The sequence below is a fragment of the Acanthopagrus latus genome, chromosome 22, assembly GCF_904848185.1.
Source record: "Acanthopagrus latus isolate v.2019 chromosome 22, fAcaLat1.1, whole genome shotgun sequence".
Taxonomy (NCBI): Eukaryota; Metazoa; Chordata; class Actinopteri; order Spariformes; family Sparidae; genus Acanthopagrus; species Acanthopagrus latus.
Window position 1 is genome coordinate 21,587,440 of NC_051060.1, and position 16,856 is coordinate 21,604,295.

A 16,856-nucleotide genomic window follows, 5' to 3' on the forward strand; every position below is an offset into this window, starting at 1 on the left:
GAAACATAAAACTGAGTAGTTACTAAGGACACTCATTAAATCCTGGTTATTGAATCAACAGTCGCTCTTTTATTCACCTAAAGTAAAACATAACACTTGTTATTTGATGATGCTGCTATCTCTGGTTTGTTATTAAGGAGCTGATATGTACTATGGTAACTACCCAGTATCATGTATAACATTACCAAATGACAGTAATCATAAATAATGTTTGAGTCGATAGTCGTTAATGAGTCACCAGTCATTTGTGCTGTGAAAGTGGTCAGTATATACAGATATTTATGAACTGATCACTAACTGATAATTTATTAATATAGTATGTCCTGGGCTTTTCTATTGTAACTCATCATCAACTGACAGCTATTCAGGGATTACTTAATAATTCATTGGTTATTATATTGTTCCTGATTATTTCCTTACTCACTCCTTATAACTTCTCATGTTTTCTGTCAGTCTGCGTATCTTGTTGTTTAATGTTCCCTAACAAACAGAAAACAGAACAGTATGTTCTTGTTGTTTATTTTTTTTTTATCCTCTTTTCTACCATTGCTGACATGACAGGCACTGTGATTTTCTATTCTTTTATTATTGTTACATTTTGGATCTTATATTATTGTTGGATGATCCATTCTTTTTTTAATGTTGCCAAGTAAAGCTGGGTGGGGATGACCTAAATTAAAATATAATAATTAAGCTATAATGTTTATTACCAGTCGTTGACAAGGCGATAAAAGTAGGCTGACCAAACTGTGTTAACGGTGGCCTCAGCTGTTCAATAAATAATGTCATAAGACACCTGACATCATCCTGGCACATAATTCATTAGAGGCATCAGTGCCTGGACCAACACCGTCCATTAATTAACCATGCCTGGATAATGTAGTAGCCTAATGAGAGGTGAATGATATCAACTTCTCTTTGCTGTGTCCTCAGGTGATAAACTTTTATGACATATTGTGTTGTGTATGTAATAAGTCTAATCTCTTTTCTTATATTATAATCATTATATAAAATAAGGACTTGCAAAACTGATGCAGATCTTATTATGGAACAGGTCGCATGGGTGGGTGAAAGGTGAACTGAAGGTGATGTCAGCAGATGAACTCTTCAGTACTTATAAGCCACGAGACACGTGAGCTACACAGTCACGTGCCCTCTTCTATTCAGCCAACTGAGTCAAATATTCACTTTTATCACACGCTTTCGTTGAACAGGCGTTTGCCAAGACAGGACAGGACAAGCAGTCCACTTCATGGTGTTTATCATGACGTAGCGGTCCACCCCCCACCCCCCTCCTATTTAAGGGAGTACTATTGCCACATCCTCAAGTCAAAACAACTTTCTCTTTCACTGGAAATGACCATTCTTCTCAATTACTGCTGACGGTATGTTCACACTTGTTGTCATGGAATGCATATTTTTAACGTACATATTCCAATATTTAATTTATCCATGTAATTTCTGTAAAACACACAAACATACACGGCAGCCAGCTGACGCAGCATTGAACACACCTCGGAAATCCCGACGCCATGATGCAATTAGAGGCAGCACCGTTATTTCGTCATTATTTTGTTACCACCGACCCCGCTTGGTCGCAAGACATAACAAAGTTGAACTAGTAAGACAACCATTTTAATTGATAGATGCCGTTTTGCTTCAGAAATCTATGTGGGCTGAAACTATAATGTATTCGCAGTAACACACTGTATAAGCGTCGTATTTCATGTATGCGGCAACCAGGTTATCCTAAAAAACGTTTGTATTTATGACACTCTTCCCATCATCTGTCCCAGTTAATATGTTGTCAGGGAGATATTTTCAAAATGCCCGTGTTTACCGTTTGTTTACAACCTTCAACTCGAAGTTGCGATATTTTCGATGGTACGTTAACGCAGCATTGACAGCACAGACAAAGTTCCAGAGCAGAGCGGTATGAACCGGTACGAGCCGTCAGCGGAAGCCAGGGCAGGACACGGAATTATAATTTCAAAATAAAACTGAAAGTTTGATACTGTAAATCTAAAAAGTAACGCACTGCGACAAATAAGCACATTTTTTTTAAATTTAAGAACTTTAAATGCATAGAAAATATACAAGTTGAAAAATCAAAAAAGTCAAATATTACCATTCATCTAGGGAAAAAAGCTGCATAACCACACAATTGCAAACATAACAAACCAATTATGTATAATTGTAGTTTTTTTTTTTCTCGATACGGAATTAAAGCATTGTTCCATAGGATACAATTGTGAGGAGAGTTACTGTGTTTGTACAGAAGAGTCCGACACAACAGAATGTGTTGATGAACGTGAACTAGTTTCACGGGGAGACATTTATGACCGCCAGTTTTACTGAGGGGAACTGATTAAGGAAAAATATTCCACGAACTATTCGCGTTCTTAATGAATCTTTTAATCCACCATCCAATCACGTTGGCCATTAAACCCTTTACTTTGAAGGTTTTCACCGGAAACCGTGTTTTACTTTTAGGGGAGCTTAACGCGCGTGCGTTTTGTTTACCAAACCGTCCAAGTAGCCCAGCGGTGATTCTTTGTTTTAACTCGTCTACAGCTGAAAGCTTTTTTAAATACAGTTCAGACAAAGCTAACTTTTCTATTCGTTGTTCGGTGAACAAGAAGGGCAGAAATGAGAACCGGTTCCGCTGGTTAGTTCTGCTTTCGCTCTGACCGATGGCTATGTGCGGCGAGGCGTGGACTCTGTGAACTCCGCATTTAACGGGGCTGCCAAAACGAGCCGAGCACAGCTGCCAGCAACAAGAAGGTAGCTGCTGTGACCCTGTTTATCTTCCGCTTCGGTTGTTTTTGTCCCTGTGTTGATATTCACAGGGCGTCCGTTAGCTCTGAGACGAGCACTTTACCGGCGGTTAGCTAGGTTAGCAGCCTAACGGTAATGTTATAATTAGCTCGCGACCATTTGGGCGAGTTTGCTCATTTTTAGCAACGCAAATGCAAGTAATCAAAACAGCCGGTGTCACACTTTGTGTCTGACTACATTCTCTAATAGGGCAATTCTTCTAAAATAAAATGTCGATGTCTTTCAGATTGATACAGCCGCCAATTTTTCTCCGTGCCGTTGACCACCATGGAGACCACTCAGGTGACTTTGGCTGTCAGAGGGGAAACCTCCCCAGGTAAGTTAAGGCTTGACGAAAGATAAAGTGATCAGCACCTGTTAGGACATCATCTTTAATGTATGGATTTGAAGTTTCAGCGTTGTAAAAGGTTTTCAGTAACGTGGCCTAAATGATTTTGGCCATGTCATCATTTTTTATTATTTAGCAATACATCTCATGCATGTTGACATAAAAATATTGTAATGAATAGTGTTATAGTTGTCAGTCATGTTTGTCTTTTAAATGTTGTTATATCAGCTAACACACCACTTTGAACATTTTAAGGGGAGGTGATTGCAGTTGTTGGTAGCTGTGAAGCCCTTGGAAACTGGAACCACCAGAAAGCTGTGATCTTACATCCTGGTGGTGATGATGGGTAAGTTGCTTTTTAATGTATAATGCCTCACTCGTTATAAAGACACTGTCGAAATGTGACAGCGTGTTGGTTTTCTCCGCAAGGTTACAAAGGTGGTCTGTTTTTCTTACAGTTTTGTTCCTCTAAAACATGAATGTGTTTGTTTATTTCCTAACAGAAATCTGTGGACTACAACAATCACTGTGCCTAAAGGAGTTATTTCCAAGTACCGCTACTTCAAAGGCTTCTTTCTAGAACCGAAGGTGAGCAGAGACTCTTGTCTATATTGTGCTATAACCTTAAAAACAGGGTTCAAGTTAAGTGGGAGCCAATGCAAGCTGTGCTCCCATAAGTTAGGGTATGGGCCTCCATTAAAACAGTAAAAACTCAGATCTGTGCGGGGCTCTAATACATTACCAACAATGGTTGTTTTAATCACAAATAATGAATTTCTCCAATTTAATGGGTAATTTTTGCCCTCAGAAGAACTATGCAACACATACTTTAAATTTCTCTCTCTATGGGGTGAGCCCCTCCTACCTTTTCTTCTTTGAACTGAATAACTGTTCTGATCTATTTTACTCAATTGTTGCAAGAAGTGGGATGCTGTGTCTGTGTGTGAGTGTGTGTAACTTGATCAACATGGACCACATGATGAAGTGATGAATGTCTTCAGCGTTGACAATATCCCAGACTCCCTTACAAATCAAGTGATTTTAAGCGTTGATGCATCATGAGGAAAAACTTAAATCAAATTGTGAAATGGCTATGACAAATTTTTACTCATTGGTGCCCTCTTGTAGATTCGGCATTAACTGCAATATATAAAGATGTTTCTTTCTATGTACAAAAGTGTCTTTCTTCGCGGTGCAGCCTGTTACTTCTTCGTCCGTCTCTCTTCATAAACCCTCAATTGTGAAACCTGTTGCGTTAAGAAAAACTGTATAAAAGTTATGAAACACTGTGTACAACACATTCTTACTATTTGAGCCTATTGTTAATTCAGCAAAAAATATACATGATGACATTTTTTATTTGCGTAAAATTCACATCCATTTGTTCTACTGATGTCGGTTTAGCTGTTTATTATTATTATTATTATCTTATTTTTGTCCTAACGTTGGTCAGGGTTACTTATCTTAAAGAGCCCCCACAAAGCTTATATTACAACTTGAACCCTGCCAAAAAATCAGAGATTAATTTGCTCATAGCTGCGTAAGATAATATTTGTGAAAGCCATAGTGGCTTTTACTCTAATAGAAAGTTAAATATTGCTAAATTAAAAGCCAGTGTTGCGGTCTTTTTGAACGTTTTGTGTTGTCGTGATCTCAGATAATCTATCACATGATACCTTTCTATTTCAGCTCATCAGCAGGAAAATCACTAACAGGTTCTATAGTTTGTTTTGTTTCACTAACACTGAAAGAGTGTCTTAAACACTCTCAAGATTTTGTGTATCAGTTTCCCTATATTTGTGTTCAGACCCTTAGAAGTAGCCACAAGGCATAAGTGGGGACAAGCCAGCCCTACATGCGAGGTAATAGTTGCCTGTGTGCTAATTTATTCATGCTTTGTAAGTCATACTTGAAATTTAAGAAACTGAAGTTACTCCTGCAGCAGTAGCAGCAATAAAAATGAATGATGATTGTAGAAATGAGCAGTTTAAGGATTCTCTTTCCCTTGTGTAATATTATATTTCCCAAAATGTGGTGCTACAAAGGTATTGTTTCTATTATTAACAATGGCTTTATTACAGATAATGAGATCAACCAAATGTGTAACTGAAGTAACATTTCCAAGTTTGCTTTTCTTCACTAACAAACCCACTTTTCAGATTTCAACCCATGTTGGCTGACTGCCCTAGAGGGGGGGGACTGGTGACTATGATGACTCTAATTCTTTTCTCACACTCCCAAAACAGCATGGATGCCAAGACTGAAAAGTAGTTCAATGTATCTGATTTGAAAACCCTAACATTGTACCAAACATTGGAATTGCAGAGTGCAGGTGGCCCCTGTCAAGTGATAGTCAATATGTGGGAGACCCATCATCAGCCCCGCACGATGAGCCCCACAGGTATAGAACAACAAAAAAAACACTGGTTGGGTTTGGGAGAAGTATGTCAGACTCAAACCCCCATTCTCCCACTCTCTGCCATAGCTATAGCAATGTTAGATGTCTAATCTCACTGAGGAAGAGGCCTGGACTTCAGGGATCTGACCATTTGTTTGTCAGAATTTCCCTACAGCCACCTGATAACAGTGTTTCCTCCTTACACTGTATTTAATCGGTAGCCTCTGGAGCTTCTGTCTTATTTGCCAATGTCTGTATGATTTGGCAAAGATCAGGGACAACATTTGCTGGAGTTATCTATATTGCCATAGAGGAACAGTGCAATAGATGAGCTAATATTGTAGACCTCTCTAGTTAAAACGCCATTGTGTTGGCCCAACACAGACAAAGCTCATTCAAATTAATTCATATATATCTTGATTAGAATAGTAGTTGCAACCATATCTGCACCCTGCTTGATGTACCTTCGTGACCCCAGCCTGTCAACCCATCCTTGTTTTGTTTGTTTTCCCCCCTTTCTTCTAAAGAAATCCTACAAAACACCATCCCTTTCCCATGACTTTAACCTAGATGACATGCTCATGTCTCATAGCCTTGTAGTTAAATGTATTTATTTAAGTCGAGGCAAATCAGATACAGAGCAATCCAATGAATGCTTGAATTCGGCATCTTGTTTAAAGAATAAAAACGGGGACTTTCATCTTCGTATTCAGGAAATGCTCTGGTTTGATTTGACCTCTACCTTGTATTGTTAATATTCTTCTATCATGTTTCTCATGCGCTTTTCCTTTATTACAGCATCGCACCAGAATATTGATGACAGAGAATTTGGAATTCATAGTAAGTAATAAAAAAAAAAAAACTCTCTTTATTAAATACTGTATGCAGGTTTACACTAAAGCTCCAATAGAAAGCAGTACTTTAAGTAACTTGCTTACTCATGTGCTCAATCCGTCAGTGGAATTGACCTCCCTGTAGACCACATTGTAGTCACTTCCTCTATTTTGTACAGCAGAGGTTTCGAGGTCATTCATTATAACTAAACAAACAGTTGCCTCCCTCCTGCTAGTATCGCTGACAACAGTTCTCTGGTCAGCAGTCACGGGAGCCAAAGTGGCTACATGTTTTCATCACACGCTTCCCGTCTGTGTCCTCCTTTTTCTTTTGGTACAGATGAGGTGAAATGTGTTGACTCTGGCTGGCTGACGTGCCAGACAGAGATTCGCCTGCGTCTGCACTATTCTAAGACGTCTCCGGTGTCCATCACCAAGAAGAAATACAAGAAGTCTCGCTTCAGGTAGGGAATGTCGAATTTGATCCCCCCCCCCCCCACCCAGAGAAAGTTCACCTTGAAAGCGACATGATCTGTGGATCATTACAGTGCTTCTATTACACGACCTGTTAGCTAAGTGTAACAAATCTTGCATAGATACTTACAAAAAAATACACAAAGCTTTCAATATGATCAAATCTCTGTAATTACTTGTTACTCGATTTTTTAAATTTTACTTATCTGTACAGAATCAAGCTGACATTGGAGGGCGTAGAGGAGGAGGGAGACGATGAAGAAGATGCGCTCAGTCCTACATCATGTCACAAAACAACTACTCTGGAGATCAGCATGATCAGTGCCGATGGATACAAGTCACGCCACTCGCAGCCTGAATGTGGGTATGCACTTGAGCCCTCCCAGTGGACCGAGTACAGCATCCACACCATGGATCCAGACAACCTAGAGCTCACCTTTGAGTTCTTTGAGGTAAAACCTATTGGAATACCGCCTCTGATAAGCCCATGTCATGATAAGCTATTCGATTTGTGTTATTGTAAAAAGGAAGAGCAAACCTTCATGACGTGTATCTGAGCAGGTTTGTACTGATTGCATGTGTTTGCTTACAGGAGAATATGGGTGAGCATGTAGTCCAGGGTGATGCTCATTCAGGACACGTGGGCACCGCTTGCCTCCTCTCCTCTTCTTTCGCGGAGAGTGGTAAAGATAACGGAGTAGCCACGCTTCCCATTATGGGCCGTAATTCCAGACAGACCATCGGGAAAGTCAGAGGTAAGATACCATACAAAGGAATTCCAAGCTGGCTGACAATGAAATGGCTTGTTTAAAAGTATTTCTGTGCGTATAAGTTTACACAGTGTTACTCTTGTTTTAGTGGATTATCTGGTGATCCGACCCATCAAGGGGTTGCAGTGCGACATGAGCTCGTCGTTCACCCGGTACTGGAAGAAAAGAAGTGCTCTGGATGTGGGTCACAGGGGAGCTGGCAGCACACACGCAGCCAAGTGAGTCCTAACAACAGTCCTTTTATAGGATTATTATAGGACATATCACTGTCAACAAACTCTTTTTAACTTTTGATTTACAGGCACCACAGAGTCAGGGAGAACACAATTGCCTCATTTAAAAGTGCTGCTAAGCATGTAAGTTGCACAAAGATTAAAGCTTAAGTTAAAATTTACCGTTATATTTACTTCTGTCTTAATCATTGTCAATTAAATTCTTGCAGGGTGCAGCCTATGTAGAGTTTGATGTCCACCTCTCCAAGGATGCTGTTCCCATTGTGTATCATGATCTAACATGCTGCATATCCACCAAGAAGGTAAAATAACGGCCCATTGTACTTCATAATAAACAAATGAAGATAACCTGTATGGCATTTTATATCTGAAATGTCACACTTCTCTGTTGGTGTTTTTTTTATTTTCCACTTACTAATTATGAGTGAATAAAGAACAAAAAAAACAAATGCATGTCACTATTTTAAAAAATGTAATTCCTTCCATCGTCTTGACAGAAAAATGACAAGACATCTCTGGAGCTTATTGAGGTGCCAGTCAAAGACTTGACATTTGATCAGCTGCAGCTTCTGAAGGTAAGAACTAACACAAACACCTGGAATCACTGCATCCGTCATGCTCTACTGTAACCGTGTAAACAGGGGACAGAAATTATTAACAGCTTCTTTCCCTGTGACCTACTTCAATAAACAAATAACACAATGTGTTTTGATGAAATCATTTGTTGATTTGTAGAGAAGTTAACATATGCTTTACTTTGTTTACAGCTGGCCCATGCCACTGCGATAAAAGGAAACGATGACAAAGGTATGTCCTTACGACAGGTGGCAACAATGTACAGTATACTTACAAACGGACATGAAGTTTTGATCAAAGATTGCTTTGTGTGTATCCCCAAGTGATGTAAACTGAATGTACAAGCAGGTCAACAGGTAATTTGTGTGATGATTTAACAGCACTCTGTTTTGTTTTGTTGTTCAGATCTGCTGGACGATGAAGATGAAATCGATGAGCATCAGCCATTCCCCTCTCTCTCACAGGTCAGTTACTTTATGATACTCATGACTATTGAATAGCTTATCTAATCAGCATGACATAAAACATTTATAGCCAGCTTTTCACCGTTTTCTGTCACTTAACACAGTAACATTAAAATTAACAGAATCTTTCATTCTTATCTACAGATTTTCCAAGCTATTCCAGAGCATGTGGGCTTCAACATCGAGCTCAAATGGATCTGTCAGATGAAGGTGGGTAAACTTGGTCAATAGGGTCAATTATCTAATAATTTGATCAATAAATGGGGTTAAGGGGGTCTATATAATATCTTAAGAAACTCATGAGATTAATGCTTTTTATTGACAGGACGGGTCATGGGACGGCAACCTATCAACCTACTTCAACATGAACACCTTCCTCGACATTGTCCTGTCCTGTGTTCTGCAGAAAGGTGGAAAAAGGCGCATTGTCTTCTCCTGCTTTGACCCAGATATCTGCACAATGTAAGCACAGTCAACAACGGAGGATAGAGAATGCCCACATCATATTGGGCCGTAGTCACGACATACTATCCATAAACACAATACCTTCACTGGGCAGTGCAGTTGTTGTCTTGCATAACTGGATCTCCATTGAGAAGTTGCAGACAAAGAACCATAGAAAGCCTTGTCTCAAAAGGTCTAACAAATCCCATGTACTGGTACAGTTATTCTGAAAAGTCACTCAATAGCACACATAAACTGAAAATACTCATTGTAGGCTGTTATAAAGATCGCGTGTTCATTCAACTGCAGTCAGTTCAGATTTAGACTAAGAATCACTGATAAGAAAATGCATGTGTATATAATCGTATATGATAACTGCTGCTGGTATTTTTTCATGCTTTTCCCTCAGGGTGCGTCAGAAGCAGAACAAGTACCCAATTCTCTTCCTGACTCAGGGAATTTCAGACCGGTATCCTGAGCTGATGGACATACGCTGCCAGACCACTCAGATAGCCATAAGTTTCGCCCAGAGTGAGAATATTCTGGTAAGCATTTGTTGCAGAAAGTCAAATCATTATCGGCCAAATTTTCCAGATTTTTGTCTAACTTGTAACAAAAAGGTAGTTTCAAACTTCACACTTTTTCACGTTTTATGACAGTGCCACATATACCTCAAATATGTAAGCCCAACATGTAATAGACAACATGGGCACGTGGATGCTTCAGTATTGACAATCTAGTTGAAACAATGGAATTTGCACAGGAATGGTTAAAGCAAAAATGTCACCAGTTCAGTGATAGTTATACTGCAGAATTGTGGATACTATTACCAGATTAATGTTTAATTCTATTTTCAAAACAAATCTTTAAAATAAAAAAATAGCAGGAATCAAAAGCCCTTCACTTGAAACAACAGTCTAAATAACACACGAGTCTGCAAGTATAGCACTGTCAGCTGTCTTAGTGACGTGTCTAAGTGGTTTTAACGTGCAAAATAGACTCGAGACAGCTTACGCAGCATAATCTGACGTTAAACACACAAGAAGCTGAATTAGCATACTTGCTACGTGTCATGTTGGTAGACAAACTCAACTAGTCTTTAAACTAACAAAAGAGCGAGTAAGTCTGGGGCTAATTTTAGTTTTGAGGTGAGCCAAATTAAACCACTTGTCTTGTTCTTTTAGGGTATCAGTGGCCACACCGAGGAGCTGCTTAAGAACCTCTCCTACATCGGAGATGCCCAGTCTAAAGGCCTGGTGGTGTTCAGCTGGGGAGAAGACAACAACGACCACGAGAACAGAAGGAAGCTGAGAGAGCAGGGAATTGATGGGCTCATCTATGACAGGTGAGTTAAATGCAACAGGCTTATGTAGCTGCCATGTGGTCTTGCTGATGTTAATGTTAACCAAAGGTTAAATTATCTTGAAAATGGAAAGATAACTAAGGAGTAAGGAAAGGAAGCTGCAAGACTTGATAATTGGGGATATAATAGGTTTTCCCCGTGTGCCAAAGGTGAGCCAAAGGTTATGACACAGCTTATATCTTTGAGATATGTGAAAAGATATGTGCCGGTAAAGTACATGCAGATTTTGAATAATCATCATCAGCTTTGAAAAACAAGCTTACTCATCTTTGTGCCGTTCTCGTTCTGATAAAACATTCCCATGATTGTGTTTCCAGCTACTGTCTGCCAGTTATGCAACACTGCGCCCTGCAAACTCTGTTCACCCTGAATCCACCCATGAGTTAATAAGCAGGGCGTCCTACTTTTGATTACTCATTAGCTTTTTCGTTATGCTGCTGAATGATAACAGCCTTTTTCATCAGCACAGGTTTTTTTTGGGGGGGGGCTCAATATTATGTAATGTAATCAAGTGTTGGCAGGCATGCTAATCACTTGGCACCTGCCATAGCTGACGATAAAATTTGCTTGATTATTCACTGAACAGGGCGTGAGTGAGTGTGAAATCGGTACACAACATGTACCAGTGCTGTAACATAAAGATGAGGTTGTTTGCAGTATGAAATAGAATTTCCACCAGCCATAGCAAAGCTGAGTGGTCAGCAGGACCTGTTTGTTCAGCTGTTTCACCTCTGTGTCACTATACAATGACATTTGCTCTATATTCATGTTTGCACCTGTTGGACCAGACTTCTACAGACCCCTATAGAAAACAGACTCTATAGGCTTTCAACTGTACAACCCGTCTACAGATGTATCTTCATACATCATAAATCAGACGATTTTTAATCTCCAGGTTGTTGTTGTTATAACTGTGCCTCTTTCTTACAGAATTTGTGAATGCTTGGTGCCATATTTTGATTCAAGGTCTTCAGGTTCCTGTAATGTCTCTCTGCTTCATGGCTGTGTTATTTTTACTTTACGCACTCTATATGTCATGACTCCACCCTCAAACACTGCCTGAGAGCTCCTATCCTACTCATTATTAATATGCAGCATGATGCAAGATGGTTGACTTTTCATACCAGACACCTCAATAGTACAGTACTTGATTTTTGGATTGCATTCAAAATTGATTGGTCAACTGCCAAGTTTATCATTTTTGAGGCAAGTTTCCCTGAGTGATTGTCAGGTCACTTCTTTTTCTTTTTTATGGCTGTGTCTGGTGTTGTGTATGATTTGAAAGGCCTCCTTATCCTATGCTTGGTATGACGGTGATATTCAACTTGTGGCTTGTCTCGTGCACGACACACTTACTTGACATTGATTTCAGTTTAAACAACAAAAATAATAATTTGCAGTTTGAAGAGTGTTAAACTTTTTAACTAATTTGGTGAATGTATACAACTGTCATGGCACCAAACTGCCTTGACAGCCTCACCTACTCACTATGTGTAGCCTGTTGATGTAATGACCTGAACGGGGTGATTTAACTCAATGAACATTGATCCAAGAGAGTCTTGCATTTAAGCCTCAAATGTGCAGCTATTTCTGATGTCACATGATGTTTTTCACATGTATGTTTTCTATTATTTGCACATATAAGCAGCATATAAGTTCAGATCATCTGCTTGTGCTCCAGTTTCATTTATTTACAAAAGGGGTGATTGCACCGGATGCTTTGTTGCAGACTTGAAAATGAGTTACCGTGGCCTTCCGCATCAAATTAGTTAATCAGATTATGATTTGCCATCTTAGACTACCATGCTCACAAAGCTGGCTATGTGTGTATTCACTGCAAGAGATGGGGTTGATAACTTATGTTCAGTCAGAGTTCATCGCAGACAGATGGTACTAGCTATCTGAGCAAATGTTCCACTTCCGTGGTTATTATTGGCTGGCCCTAATTCCACCCATGGCTTTACCCAAACCTGAACCTTGTTTAACAACCAGTGTCATGAAACACATGAATGTCCTAAACTAAAGTCTGCATAGCTGTGATAAATGTTCCTTTACCTCCATGGAAAAGAGGATTTAGGTTAGTATAAGGATGGCATTGTTTTCCCTGTTTGGCTGGTGAGGACTTCGGCCTTGCGTATGATTCAAACATAATCTGTTTAGATGCAGGTTGGAAAAAGTAGGCTGTGTTAAAAAGGATCTGATAAGCCAGGGTCCGGAACAAAAAGTTAACACGCTAACCCTTTAATTTGATTTCATGAGTCAGGCTCTTGGGCATCGCTTCACAAAACACTGCACAGGACAGGCAGGTGAAGGTGAGGCTAATGTATAGATGGTGTCCAAAATCCTTTTAACTAATTAAAGCCAATTAGAAAGGGTTCTCATTCTCACTGCCAGGTGGCACTCAGTACAATCATCTCCTTAGCCAGAATGGAAGTTTTTGTTTTTGTGAACATGCGTGCATGAAATGATGAGTGTGGAGCGACAGTATTGTAACATTACCCTCCGGCTCATTAGTTCAGAGCAGAACCAGAGCAGTCTTTGTAGTTTCCATTTTGCCTGGTGGGTGTAATACCATCTGTGTTTCACTTGTATCAGAAAACGTTTTCTTTTTAAGTGAGTACAAACGACAGATGTCCCATCGGACTTCTCCGTACTGTTGGGTAGTAATTCAGTTTTATCAATTTGCACCCTTGGTGGATTGTATTTTGGTAATACAAACATACCGTCACATCCTATGGTGTCATTGACATTAATATGTTGCCTCAAACATTGATTCCAAGCAAACTTTTATTTAATGTTACAGAATGTGTTGCTGGAGATTGTGTTATACATGTGTGAAGAGTGTGATAAGTGTGGAACACTTGACTGTCTTACATATGCCATGTAACATCATATGTAAGCATTTTTTTTTAAATTCCACTCTGCTATCACTTTTGTTTTTGAATGACTGATGGCATGTAAAGAACCTCTTGAGGCACCAGTGTACACTTACTACCGTCACTGATCTAACTGAAGCACGTCTGCCTTTTCTCTCAGTATCTGTGAGGACCAAGGAGAGCAGCCCAACATCTTCCAGGTAGAGGAGCAACACACCCTGGGGGAGGTTATTACAGAGGAGACCCTAAAGAGCTCCTCCTGTTCCTGCTACTCTATGACTCCCTGCTTTGCCAACAAAGCCCGCACTGGAAGCGCTGAGTCCGACTCTGGCCTCAGCTCTTCATAAATTTCCACCTTTCAGTGGACATCAGTACACTCAATAGGATCAGCGAGGTGATGGATCATTCAACAGAAACATTGCTCCAAAATGTCATCTTAGGTTTGTGTATATATTCTGAAATTGTCCCACAACTGTGACAATACTAACAACCATCTTCACTTCACTACACTCCACTCTACGCAATGACAGGTTTAGTCAGTTGTCATGTATCTTCACTTAAGTTTTGTTATTTATGCATTTAGTTGAAATAGATAGACATTTTGCCAAAATATGAAGCCAGCCATACACAGGTTTTTTATTTTTCCTCCCTATTTAGGGATCGGAACAGGCTGTACAGAGGTGACATAATAGTGGAACAATGTCAAATTGGTAAATTATGTGTGCAAAGTGCTAAATGTTAATGCGTGCTGTATTATACAGGTGCGAAAGTGACTGTACAATGTCATAGTTTATGATGATGCAGGATTAAGATGTTTTTCGGTTTCTGTCGCTGTCCTTTTCGTGCACATAGCCATTGCAGAGCGTCTAACCTATCCATTATTGGACCAGGTGCACATGCGACATGTAGTACAAGCAGATGTGTATTGCGGTGGTGGTGCAGGTTGTCAATAATGAATGCTGTAGGTGAATGGACTCCATGACTGATTAATCTGCTCTAGAATGGACTGTTGAAAGCCCTCGCTGCTCCTCTCCAACCCCACCTGCTCTTTGCCTTTTAAGTATTATTAGCTTTTTATTGTAAAGTAAATACAGCAAACTGGATGTACTGTAACATTGATCCTTTTTATCTACTTGATTTAAGGAAAAGAATGTTTTATTGCGACAGTGCACACATATATCACAGCCTCAAAGGGGGGAATGGATGTGTTTCTTGCCTTTTGCCTCAGAATAGCCATGACCTAACTCATCATCTATTAGAATAGAACTGACTTGAGATGTTTGTACAGAATGAACAAATACTTCCTGTAAATCCTGTTCAACCTCACAACACCGATACCTTTTATCGCATCGCAGACTATTTTTGGGCACAAAACTTAAACTTGTCTGTAAAGGTGCTGCTTAGCTTAATGTAATGGTAATGCTGCATTCTGAACACAGCAAAACAGATTATAGTATGCTACCTGCCTGTCTCATCGCACAATCTCCGAACTCCAAACTCTTATGACGTGAGTTATGCATGGTCTGTATATGTGTCTGTATGAATACCCAGGGAGAATGACTGAAACAAGTGAGCATTATAAGCTAATGTTTCAGCTGAGTGTAAATTTGAAATGTAAATAAAATCAGAACCTGTATTTGTTGATTTTGTTGAGGATTTTTTTTTACTATTTCACATCACTTGAGTTTCAGTTGCCCTTTCCACATTTTGTTTTGCTGCAGGCTCATCTAGCTTATCAAGTGTTTTGGGAGGAGTCTGTGAACACAACAGGTTTTGCTTTTCAGTACATTGTTGGACAAAACCTGACCTTTCAAATAAAAGTCTGTTACACAGAAGTATCTGAAGGTTGCCCATAGAAACTGCAATATTTACAACCTCAAGGCACAGTCGAGTGTGTGTATATACTTCGTATGGGGTGCATGTGAACACTTTTAGCGTGGCAGCCACAGTTAAGTGTGTCAGTAATGTCTTTTCTAATCAATTTGACCGCTGGGTTTCCAGAGATTTGGATTACACCTGGTAAGATGTAAGGAGCCATTTTATGTTTACTTTAAGTAGTAGTAGTAGTATTTTTTAAACAAGATGACCAAAGATGAGCCAGTGTGAAATTAGTACAAAGTGTTTCTATTCGGTTAGACAATCAACACAAACTTGTCAGTGACTTAAGGGTGTAGCCACAAGCAGATGATGCCTTGTTTTGTTATGATGTTATTTTATTATGTAAGCACATTTTTCTCTTAATCCTTGCCTTTTGTGGTAATCCAGTTTGACCTATGAGACTGATTTTGTCGACGAATCAAACATTAGAACTGACAGCTTAATTAATGTTGGTTAAAATAATATAATAGTTGTAGAGTTCAAGCTACAGTATGTTTGGTTACATTCAAACGTGTGTGTGTGCCCATCTTACATAAGGCTGTAAAATAAGGTGACATGGCATAAATTAAGTCAGCTCTGCCCTGCAGATATAAATGCACTGAATTCGATGTAACACCGCTGGCACAGCAGTGTAACCACCTGTCAATGATTAATAAGATAACATACGTACACTCAGTAATAGCAGGCACCATCTTATCTGATGGTTATTGTCCTGAGAAGTTCTTATCAGCATGAATCTTGAAATGGATTAATCAGTGATCAGTCTCTTCATTTACATTAGCCCGAGTTATTGTATGCTGAGGACAAAGAAAAGCAAAGAAAACCTTTGGCAGATGCAGGGTTGAAGAAATGATGAATCACCATTAATGAATAACCAGCTTATCACTTTTTAATTATTTTTATTACACCTGATCCTGCAAAATTACATAACATGAAGTTCATACTACACCAGTGTTTATACATCATTAATTAGGTTAAAGATCTCTCTGCCTATTTGGAGACCATGTCTGATTAAAGTTAGGTTGGAAACACCTTTTTCATTGCCATACATTTACTTGTTATAGAATGCCCTGGCACATGCACACCTAATAGGAAAGCCCCCATGTTATTGTTCTTAGTTACACCTGGCCCATTAGACTGTAACAGGTAAAAGTATGCAGAGACTGGTTTTACCACAGACTTGTCATGGCAGGAATAGGTGTGACCAACCAGTTAGATCCAGTCTGCCTGGGTTCAACACTCCTGTGCTAGCAGGTGTAAACACCAGCACTTCCCTGGTGCTCTAAACTCTGAGCTTGAATGCTAGCTGCATGGCTAAGTGAACAAGTTAGCTAACAGCAGCAGTTAGCTGCTTACCTGGTGACCTGATCGTTTTGTACAT

The 16,856-nt window shown here is 39.5% G+C and overlaps 1 protein-coding gene across 4 annotated transcripts; it reads left to right on the forward strand.

The window, feature by feature from the left end:
- Nucleotides 1-1,317: 1,317 nt before the first annotated feature.
- gpcpd1 (glycerophosphocholine phosphodiesterase 1) lies at nucleotides 1,318-15,241 on the forward strand. Of its 4 annotated transcripts, none has more exons than XM_037085932.1 (20): nucleotides 1,318-1,385; nucleotides 3,065-3,154; nucleotides 3,422-3,512; nucleotides 3,670-3,754; nucleotides 5,492-5,567; nucleotides 6,363-6,404; nucleotides 6,738-6,861; nucleotides 7,086-7,323; nucleotides 7,464-7,626; nucleotides 7,730-7,859; nucleotides 7,943-7,997; nucleotides 8,084-8,176; nucleotides 8,372-8,449; nucleotides 8,642-8,681; nucleotides 8,856-8,914; nucleotides 9,059-9,124; nucleotides 9,240-9,376; nucleotides 9,768-9,903; nucleotides 10,543-10,703; nucleotides 13,758-15,241. In XM_037085932.1, exons 2-20 carry the CDS (start codon nucleotides 3,106-3,108, stop codon nucleotides 13,942-13,944), a joined length of 2,010 nt encoding a protein of 669 aa, XP_036941827.1. In that variant the 5' UTR covers nucleotides 1,318-1,385; nucleotides 3,065-3,105; the 3' UTR covers nucleotides 13,945-15,241. The 4 variants fall into 4 exon arrangements, with proteins under 4 accessions (XP_036941827.1, XP_036941826.1, XP_036941828.1 ...); XM_037085931.1 differs by lacking the exon at nucleotides 1,318-1,385 and adding an exon at nucleotides 2,483-2,784; XM_037085933.1 differs by lacking the exon at nucleotides 1,318-1,385 and adding an exon at nucleotides 2,849-2,910.
- The last annotated feature ends 1,615 nt before the right edge of the window (nucleotides 15,242-16,856 follow it).

What these genes read in the sequence shown, in the direction of transcription:
- gpcpd1 (XM_037085932.1), top strand. Translation starts at nt 3,106, where the DNA reads ATGGAGACCACTCAGGTGACTTTGGCTGTCAGAGGGGAAACCTCCCCA. An exon ending in CCGCACGATGAGCCCCACAG is followed by an intron (nt 5,568 to 6,362) that starts GTATAGAACAAC and finishes CCTTTATTACAG; the next exon opens with CATCGCACCAGAATATTGAT. An exon ending in GACCCAGATATCTGCACAAT is followed by an intron (nt 9,377 to 9,767) that starts GTAAGCACAGTC and finishes CTTTTCCCTCAG; the next exon opens with GGTGCGTCAGAAGCAGAACA.